The sequence below is a fragment of the Sminthopsis crassicaudata genome, chromosome 1 (assembly GCF_048593235.1).
Source record: "Sminthopsis crassicaudata isolate SCR6 chromosome 1, ASM4859323v1, whole genome shotgun sequence".
Lineage (NCBI taxonomy): Eukaryota > Metazoa > Chordata > Mammalia > Dasyuromorphia > Dasyuridae > Sminthopsis > Sminthopsis crassicaudata.
Window position 1 is genome coordinate 754,760,364 of NC_133617.1, and position 9,970 is coordinate 754,770,333.

At 67.2% G+C, this 9,970-nt stretch overlaps 1 protein-coding gene across 1 annotated transcript in view; it reads left to right on the forward strand.

Annotated features, from left to right (window-relative positions):
- Nucleotides 1-8,370, forward strand: part of TRANK1 (tetratricopeptide repeat and ankyrin repeat containing 1) — a 58,648-nt gene extending 50,278 nt beyond the window's left edge. Inside the window, 3 exon segments of the mRNA XM_074284589.1 lie at nt 1,327-4,400; nt 4,782-4,880; nt 7,180-8,370. Coding sequence (XP_074140690.1) covers nt 1,327-4,400; nt 4,782-4,880; nt 7,180-7,280 — 3,274 coding nt within the window. The 3' untranslated portion in view covers nt 7,281-8,370.
- Nucleotides 8,371-9,970: the final 1,600 nt, after the last annotated feature.

Below are 9,970 nucleotides of genomic sequence, written 5' to 3' on the forward strand. Positions count from 1 at the left end.
CACTGAATCCTGGCTCTGACCCTCCTCCCAGTGGGCTCTGTGCTCTCTGAAGGCGGGAGTCTGATGTGCCGACCAGTGAGCGAACTCCTTTAAAGGTGTGAACTAAGTGCGTAAGTACCTCGTGAGAATCCTAACAAGGGACTCTGACAGGATCCTGCTGCCTCGAGGGCTCCCAGGGGCCGCCCCCGCTCACAGACTCAGATGTGCACGGAGCCTGCTGACCCCCATTCTGGGGCCTCCCACAGGGGAGGGAAGACCGAGCTTCAGGAGGGGAGTGAGCGCCCTGTGCAGAGAGCAACCCCTAGGGAGGATCCCGACGCACACGGGGGCCTGACTCGTCTCCTCTGAGGGAGATCCCGGCAGGAGGGAGCCGGCCTCCAGCCTCGGAATTAGTGGGGCGCGTGTGTGACCCTGGCTTAGCGCCACTCCCCTGGGGATGGATGGGAGCAGAGCCAGCAGGAGGCGCTTTTTGTGCCCAAGCATCATCCACGTAGGGCCCGAGGAAGTCTGGGCCCCGGGCTGGCCCCGGCCCGGCTGAACAGCAGTGACTCGAGGCAGGACTCGTGGCCCCAGGCCTGGAGCCGGGGGAGACAAAGATGGAACGGTCCTGGGCTGCAGGGAAAGCAACATGGCCCCTGCTGTCAAGGCATTTTCATGCCAGCCTTGGGCCTGCTCCCTCGGTCTGGCCGGGTGCATGGTCCAGGTCCTCCTACTGTGTGTCCCCGAGGCCGGGGGCCGCCTCTGCGTCTCTCACTTTATCCGGTGGCTGGCCCCGGTCCTCCCATGGTTTGTTCCAAGGCCACAGGCCGCCTCTGCGTCTCAGTCTGTCTAGCAGCTGGTCCCGACCCGCCTATCGTCTGTCAGGGGCCGCCTCTGAGTCTCTGGCTCTGTCCAGTGGTCGGTGTGCCTTCAGGGCATCCTGCTGGGTGGCCGGCCCCGGCCTTCCTATCATCTGTTGGGGGCTGCTTCCGGGTCTCACTGTGCCTGGTAGGCAGCCCTGGCCCCTGCGGTCTGTCTGTATCTCTTTGTCCCGGTGGCCGGCCCCGATCTTCCTATCATCCGTCGGGGGCCGCCTCTGAGCCTCGCTGTGCCCGGTGGCTGGCCCCGGCCTTCCTGTCGTTCCTCGGGGGCTGTTTCACTGTGTCTCACTGTGCCCGGTGGGCAGCCCCGGGCCTCCTGTTGTCCGTCTGTATCTCTCGCCGTGCCCGGTGGCTGGCCCCGGCTCCCCTGCGGTCCCTCCCCGAGGCCGGGGGCATCTGGGGGTGGGGGCGCGGCCCGGGGCGGCCGCCCCCAGCCAACGGCTCTCTGTGTCTCTTGGCCCCGCAGGTTCGAGGAGGTGCTGAGGGCCAAGACGCAGCCCGCGCCCAAGCTGTCCTACTCGGCCGGGCAGTTTTACCTGGAGGCCGCGGCCAAGTACCTGAGCCTGAACAAGACCAAGGAGATGATGGCCGTGCTGGCCAAGCTCGACCCCGAGGACCAGCTGGCCTTCCTCAAGTCGCGCAAGCGGCTGGCCGAGGCGGCCGCCCTGCTGAAGGCCGAGGGCCGGCGCGAGGAGGCCGCCCTGCTCATGCGGCAGCACGGCTTCCTGCTGGAGGCCTCGCGGCTGACGGCCGACAAGGGCTTCCAGGCCTCCTGCCTGCTGGAGGCGGCGCGCCTCAACGTGGCCTGGGGCTCTGACGTGGAGGACACCAAGGGCATCCTGAAGGAGGCGCTGCAGCTGTGCTCGCAGACCGGGCAGCGCGCCGGCATCGCCGAGGCCTACCTGCTGCAGGGCGTGCTGCTCAAGGACTTCGCCCGCCTCAAGGCGGCCTTCTACAAGTTCATCCACCTGAACCACCCGGCCGGCGTGGTGGAGGCCCTGTACGAGGCCACGCGGCACTGCCGCCCGGGCGCCGACAAGCTGCTGGCCCTGGCGCCCGGGGGCCTGGAGGTGCTGCTGCACACGGTGCGTGCCCTCAAGCGGGCCGGCAACAACGCCGAGAAGGAGATGGTCAAGTCGTGCTTCGACTTCTTCGGCGTGGCGCAGCTGGACGGGCGGCAGTGCCGTGTGACCCACGGCGGCCCCGGGCCCGTGCTGAGGATCCTCCTGGAGCTGAACCCGGGCCTGCGCGACAGGAAGGGCCGCGAGCACCTGCTGGTGGCCGTGGACAGCGTCAAGCTGGCGCTGACCAAGCACCTGCTGGCGCGCCTGTGCAGCATCGCGCGGGGCCTGCTGGCCGCCAGCTACCCCGGCGTCTGCCGCAGCTTCGTGGCCGGCCTGCGCTGCCCGGACCCGGCCTGCGGCGACTTCCACCGGCCCCTGCGGCGCTGCGAGGCCCGCGCCATGGTGCAGAGCCGCATGCACCTGGCGGCCCTCAACGGGCTGCTGCTGGAGGCCAAGCGCGTCTTCCCCAAGCTGCTGGCGCCCGAGCTGGAGGAGATCGACTACCTGCTGACGGCCGACGCCTACGGGCCCTGCAAGGCCTTCCTGGACGTCATCTTCCCCAAGCACTTCCACCCGCGCGTGCTCTCCGAGAACCCCGCCTCCTGCCGCGAGATGTTCCGGCCCAGCTACCGCTCCTTCAAGGCCTACCGCGTGGCGCTCAAGGAGTACGTGCACTTCCGCTTCCGGCACGAGCGGGCGCGCAGCCAGCGCGAGTCCACCGACCTGTGGCTCAGCGCCATGCAGGCCTTCGTGCTGAGCTCGGCCTACCCCGAGGAGCTGGAGAAGCTGCTGCACCAGGTGGAGGAGGACTACGGGCGTGAGCTCAAGGCGCTGGAGCCGCCGCGCGAGGCCGAGCCCGAGGAGTGGGCGCGCGCCAAGGGCCCCGAGGGCCGCGGCGGCATGCTGCTGCCCCACAAGGACACCGAGAGCGCCGAGAAGACGCACCTCTGCTTCATCCGCCTGCTGCAGAGCTCCATGGAGCGGCTCTACGTGGCGCGCGACCCCGAGGACTGCAAGCGCCTCTTCTTCCGCTTCATGAACGTGCTGGTGCGCCGCTGCAAGGAGCCGCTGACGCCCGCGCCCGGCCACACGCTGGCGCTGCTCGAGTTCCAGTTCGTGCACTGCGGCGCCGTGCTGGCGCGCCTCTGGAAGAGCGCCGCGCTCTACCTGCCGCGCAGCTACATCGCCCTCATGCACCACTGGGACTACCTGTTCGGCAAGCGGGACGGGGACGAGGACAAGGAGCCGGGCGACGTCTTCGCCATCATCCAGGAGTACAAGCCCAAGGACGTGGGCCGCGCCATCCGCACCTTCCGCTTCCACCTGGCCTACCTGGCCCGCGTGCTCTGCGGCTGCGAGAACGGCGACTTCGACGTGCTGCTGGACGCCTTCGGCCACGTGGGCCGCGTGGCCTCGGGGGAGGCCGAGCGCGCCGTGGTGCTCTGCCTGGTCATGCTGGTCAACACGGCCGAGCTGATGCGGCCCTGCTGCAAGCCGGTGCTCTGCCGCCACTTCCAGGAGATCGCCTCCCGCCTGCGCCTCATGCGCCAGGAGTTCCCCGCCAAGGTGCCCGAGCGGCTGCTGCGCCTCATGGACCGCGTGCTGGCCGCCGCCGACGTCAAGGCCGTGGCCGAGGCCCTGCGCGACCTGCTCTACGAGCGTGACGAGGAGTACCTGCTGGATTGCTACTGGCGCTGGGATACCGCGCACGCCAAGGGCGCCGCCGTGCGCGGCCTCTACTTCCGGGAGGCCGACCTGGACCGCCTGCTCTGCCTGCCGCCCGCCGGCTCCTTCGTGGCCGAGCTGGAGGCCGAGCTGGACCGCGAGGAGCCGCCCGAGGAGCGCGAGGACGTGCTGGCCTCCATCCTCTTTCAGAAGCGCCTCAAGGAGCTGCGCCAGATCTCCACGCGCCGCAAGCTGCGCCGCGTCTGCCTCGTGGTCTCCCTCTGCGTGGCCTGGCGGCGGCGGGTCTGCGCCCGTGCCGAGCCCCTCCGCGAGGAGCCCCGCGAGCTGGGCACCGGCAGCTTCAAGCGAGCCGACGTGGACCGCACGCAGTGCGACCTCTGCGGCGTCAAGTTCATTCAGGGCCCCGGCAACTGCTTCGGCGAGGCCTTCGAGGGCGAGCCCCCCGAGGCGCTGCTGCCCGCCGAGGCCGAGCCCCCCGAGAGGGAGGCCCCGGAGGTCGGCGCCGCCGCCTTCAACGTCAGCGAGTGCTACGAGAAGCACGTGCGCCTGGAGGCGCACCAGCAGAAGCACGCGGCCTACCAGCGCTACCTGGAGTTCTTCAGCGCGCGCGTGGACCCGGCCATCGGCGAGGGCCGCCTGGTGGTCAGGAGCATCGAGCAGAGCGCCTGGACCGAGAGCCACCTGGGCTCCAAGGAGCACAGCAAGATCCTGCAGAGGAAGATCCTCGAGATCATCAGCAGGGTCTCCGACGCCGTGGAGGACGTCTACCGCAGGAAGGCCTGGGCCGACGGTAAGGCCGGGGGGGAGACGCTGGGGGTGGGGACATCGAGAGGGGACACGGGGGCCTCCGGGGGCGGCCGGTCCACGGCCACCCTCGAGCCCGCCGCCCTCGGCCCGGCAACGCTCCGACCTCCCCCTGAGCCCACGCCCCACGCTGATTGGCTCGCCCCTCGCCGGTCAGAAGCTTCGGCTCCAACCTCTGCCATTTGGCAAAATGGACGTTTTGTGTGCCCGGTGTCTGACGGCCCGGCCCGGCCCGTGAGAACATCCGTTGGGCCGGGATCTCCCCAGGCCGGCCGCTCGGCCCCGTGGCTTCTGAGGCGCGTCGGGAGAGGGGTCGTGGGGGCCCCCGCAGCCCCCCCTAAAGCCCCGCACGCTTTTGTTTCTGTAGCCGAAGAGACCATGACGAGGCTGGTTAACATTCTGGCCCCTTCGGTCAGCGACGCCCGTGAGTGGCTGATGAGAACCGAGGACCGGTTGAAGGAAGAAGGTAAGGGGGCGGGGCCGCTCAGGCCTCTCGCCCGGCTTGGGGTCGGCCGTCACCGGCGGCAGCCTCTGCGCTCCCTGGGGCCTCGGCCAGCTCTGGTGGAGGGAGCTTCCTCACCTGGGAGTTCCCGACTCCCGGCTCGGCCCTCGCCCGCGCGGGGCGTTTGCCTTCCCGCCACTTCTTCACTGCCTCGCTCTGGCCGGGGGCGTCGTCTTTCTTGGGGCGCTCGCCCGGTTGTGGGACTCTGGTCCCGAGGGGTCGGACGTCCCGGGCACTTATCCCACCTCCTTCCCTCCGGCTTTCCGAAGTGCTCCCAGCGATGGATTAGTGCGTCCACCTCACTCCCCGCAGTCCCACCAACCTGTCCCTAAGCCGGGTCTGGGGGCTCGTGTTTGTGGTCTGCCTTTGATCCCCTGTGACCTTGCGTCTGACGTCTCTCTCTGACCCCCATGACCTCGCGTCTCTGACCCCCGTGACCTCGCGTCTGACTCTTTCTGACCCCCGTGACCTCGCATCTGACTCTGACCTCCGTGACCTCGCGTCTGACTCTCTCTGACCTTCCACATTTTCTCCTGAGTGTAAAGGGCCCGTGGCTTCCTCGTGGCATGCCACAGGGGCCCGTGCCGCAGACTGGTGGCACGAGGGGCCCTTCAGCTGGCTGCTCCTCGCCCTTTGTCCCCGCCCTCAGTTTTAGAGGCCTGCGCTGGCACACCAGGCCTCCTTGGGTACGGGGACCATCCGGTTTTTGTGGCCTGTGCCACCCGTGCCTCGTGCCCGGCGCACAGTGGGTGCTTGGTTGGCGGGGCTCCTCCCCACCCTGCCCGGCCTGGACCAGGAGGGAGTCGGGGGAGGCTCGGGCCTCCTTTTGGAGTAACTTTAAAGGTGCCTTAAGCAAATAGGCCGAAGACCACCAGGGAAAGTGATGAGAACGCTCCTAGCTGTGGCCCCGCCCCACTGCAAACACAGGGAAACTGGCCGCAGTGAGCGCCGGCACGCAGTCAGGCCCTTGGGGACGCGGTCCAAGCGCCGCGGCTGCCGGGCCCCCCATGAGGCGGAGTGTGCGGTCCAGACTAGTTCGAAGGGCGCCGTGAAGTCCTTGCGGTCAGCCCCCGTCTCGGGTTGGAGCTTGGAGCTGAGGAGACGTCCCCGCGGGGTCCTCGGGCCCATTTGCCGGTCTGGGGGCCGGGGCCTTTGCTTTCCTCTGGGCCTCCCCTTTTGGAGGTGGTCAGACTAAGCCGGACTTTGGGGTGGGGGTGGCCACGTGCGGCCTCTTCTTCCTTTGGGGCGGGCTCTGCCCCACAGCGGGGGCAGTGATCCCTTGTGGGCAGCACCCTACTGAGTTTGGAGGTGCCCCTGCTGGCCCCGGCTGTGCCCGGGCCTCCTGGTGCGCGGGGACCCCTGCTGTGAGGCTCTTCGGCTGGAGCTCTCGCCCAGTGCCCGCCTCGCCCGCTGTGGCCCTTCTTGGTGCAGAGGCTGTGGGCGGGACGTCCTCGGGGGTGCTCTGTGGCTCGGGAATGCTCTTGAGAAGTGCCCGGTGTCTCCCTGGCTCCCATGCCTTCTGACAACCTCCCCGGGCACCCGCTGGCATCTGTCCCATCCTCCCCTCGGGGGCAGAAATCTGGCTGTGACCAGGCGCGGAGACCTTCTCCTGTGTCACGTTACCTGCCCCGGGGCGGAGAAGTACCAAGAGGGCTGAGCGCGCGGGTCACGGCCTCCTGGGGGGTCACCGGGTCTGGATTCAAATCCAGCCTGGACGTGAGCCGTGTGCCTCCGTGTCCTCGTGGGGATGGCGGCAGCCCCCACCCACGGGCTCCTGAGAGGATCAGCGGTCGGATCCGCTAAGTGCTTGGCCCCGTGCCCGGCACACAGTAGGTGCTCTGTAAACGCTACCGCCGGTGTCGACAAGTGATCGCCACGCCTCTCCTCCGGCACCGCGCTCTGTCGGCTCGGCTTTCCCGCTCCGCTCCCTGCTTTGCACGGCTCACCCTCGGCCCTGCCCTTGCCTACCGCTCGGGTCTTGCTCGGGCACCTGTTTGGGGGCCCCGGGAGGGGGGCGGACACTCAGCGGGGGGTCACACAGTTTGGGTGCCCCAGATTTAGATCGTGTGGGGGCGGGGCAGTGGGTACAGCCAGCCGCAGGCACTCAGGACCTGGGGGAGGGGGCTCATACCCGCCTCAGCGCACTAGAGTCCAGGCAGGGCACAGAGTCGGGGAGGGGGTGCAGGGGTCCGGGCAGGGCGCAGGGGCTGCCCGCCCGCCTCTCTGCTCCCGGTCAGTGATGCCCCCTTCTGTCTCTCCACAGGCATTGTCCAGGAAAATGACTACGAGAACGAAGTGGAAGACTTTGGGGAGCTGCGGCCCAAGAGGTTTTTTAAGAAGCGCGGGTGGCGCCGCAGGTACTGAGCCTGCCGGCCCGCCGCGCCCTGAGAGGCGGGTGTACATAGCGTAGAGAAGGCGCCCCCGGGCCTTGCCTCCCCGCATCCGCCCCCTCTTGTTCTCTCGGCCCCGGGCGCCCGCCTGGGCTCCTGTACCTGAGGTGTCACCGGACCAGGGAACTCTGGAGATGGGGGCCCGGCCCTCTCGGGGCAGCCTCCGGCGCCCCCTTTTCTGCCCCGCATCAGCGACACAGCGGGCACGCCTTGTAAATAGGAGGCGCCGCGTGCCCGCCCGCCCTTTGTTGCTCGCAGGATGCTCCGGGGGCGGGGGCAGGAGCCGGGCCTGCCCGAGCCTCCCAACGCCCACATCTGCCTCCCGCCCCCAGGACCGTCCCGGGGGCTGCGTGGGACGCGTGGGGAGGGCGCCGGCTGGGGTTCTCCTTGAGGCAGCCCTCCCGGGAGCAGTCTGCCTTTCCTCGGTCTCGCCAGCCATCCCTCAGTTTCCCGAGCTGACCGAGCCGCGCCTACCTCAGAATTAGGTCAGGAATGTCCTTCCCGTGTCCTGTGGCGTCCTTGTCCTGTGTACCGTGCCCGGAGGCCCCCGCGGCCCGCGGCTCAGCCTGCCTTACGGCGGTGGCCCACCCCTGGTACTACTGAAGGCGAGCCCCTGCGCGGATAATCCAAAACCCCCGATGGAGCTTGCGCCTCCTCCCCAGTGTTTGTTCCCGGTCTGCAGTTTTGCTGCCCGCCCGTCCAGCCGTCCGTCCGGCGCGGGCTCAGATGGCGCAGGCAGCCCGCCCTTTGCTGAGCACGCCGGGACGTGCAGCAGGAGGAAGCCGCTGGCCGCCACGCCGGCCCCGTGACGCCTGCCCGGGCCCGCTTTGAGTGCCTGAAGGGGAGGGCGGCTGCGCCCGGCCCGGGCCGCTTTTTCTCTTTACTCTGCCCCGCGCCGCTCCCGCGGGGCCCCGTGCCGGGCGCCTCCAGTCTCCTGCAGCGCCCACTTTCTGTTCCTCGTTTTTGTTCCAGACGTTTTTATAGATTTCACTTTGCCAAAAACAGAACCAAACACAGACTATTGTTGTATATCAAGTTTTTATAAAGCCACGTGGTTTCTCTTAGCTGTTGTCTGCTCTGTTTATTCCCCGACACTTGGGGTTCCTCGCACGGGGCTCCCTCCCGCCGCTCCTGCCCCCTGGGGTCGTTGGGGGGCACCGGGCCGAGAGACCTCTGGTGGCCTTCCCCCGCCCCCTCTTACAGAACGCTCCCGGCCCGGCGGCCGCCCCCTTATAGAAACTGGAGAAAATGCAGGGCGTCCGTCCATTGTGGGACCCACTGATAGTTTTAACTTCCAAAAGCTAGAAGATCATGGCCGTCCAAGGCACCCCCCGCCCCTGCTGCCCCCTCCCCATCCAGGGGAAGGAGGGCCAGGATTATAGGCCAGAGGACTTCCATCGGGGAGCTCTGAGGCTCAGGGCAAGGAAGGAGTGTGCTGGGATTCTGCTTGACCCCCCATGGCATCTTCTGATCAGACCCCAACCTTCCCATTCCCCCCTAGCGCTCTTGAGCCCCCCGGTCGGACCAGTCTGCCCACCCGCTTCTGCAAAGATGTTCAAAAGGAAACCTCAGAGGAGACTTTGCTCCCATTGCACTGGCAGAGAAATGGGCTGGCCGGCCTCCTCCTCCTCCTCTTCCTCCTCCTCCTCCTCCTCCTCCTCCTCCTCCTCCTCCTCCTCCTCCTCCTTCATCTTGGCAAGAAAAAAATAAAAGGGAGGGAGGGTGAGAGAGACAGGGACTCAGTTACACAACAGACAGACACAGAGACAGAGATAGAGAGACAGTTACACAAGACTGACAAGCGTCAGAGAAGGAAGGGAGAGAGTGAGAGACAGAGATAGGCTCACAAAGGGACACACACAGACAGAGAGATAGTGACATACAGAGACAGAGTCACTCAGAGAGACAGTTACAAGAGACAGGAACAGACATACACAGAGACAGAGGCAGTTACACAAGAGAGAGCGACAGAGACACAGACAAAGTTACACCAGAGGCAGAGGCAGAGAGAAAGACAGAGACAGATACACAAAGGAAAGCCATGGACACAGAGACGGCGAAGGAAGGAAGGAAGAAAAAAGAGGGAGAGGGGAGGCAGGAAAAAAGGAAGAAAAGAAGGGGAGGGGGGAGGGAAGATGTGGGCAGGAAGCATGGGGAAGTTCCCCCACTCCTGAAGCCCATCTCACCCTTAGCCCCGGGGCCTCCTCGGCTCCTTCTGGGATTCGCTCAGGGCCCGTGGGCCTCCTGCCCCGAACGGCCTCTTCCCTTTTGCCCACAAGCCAGCTCTCCCCGCTGACGCCCTTCCAGACCCACTAGCCCGCCTCAGCCCGGGACCGCGCTCCCCGGCCCAGAAGGCCGAGGGCCGCTTTCCCCTCGGTGCTGGCACTTCATAACTGACAGAAGGTTCCGGATCACGGCCGGTTCACACGGACAACTGGCTCGGCGTCAGGCAGACCCGAGTTCCAGCCTTGCCTTAGTTGTGTGACCGTGACACATCCCCTTTGCCTCAGTTTCCCCACCTGTCCGTTGGGGGCAGAGACGGTGACTCCCAGGGAGCCGTCCCCGGCACTGTGGAGATGCTTCGACTGTCACTTACTGAGCTCCTGCTACGAGCGGAGGCCCTCTGGGGACAGCTGTGAAACAGCGCCCGTGTTTGGGGTGAAT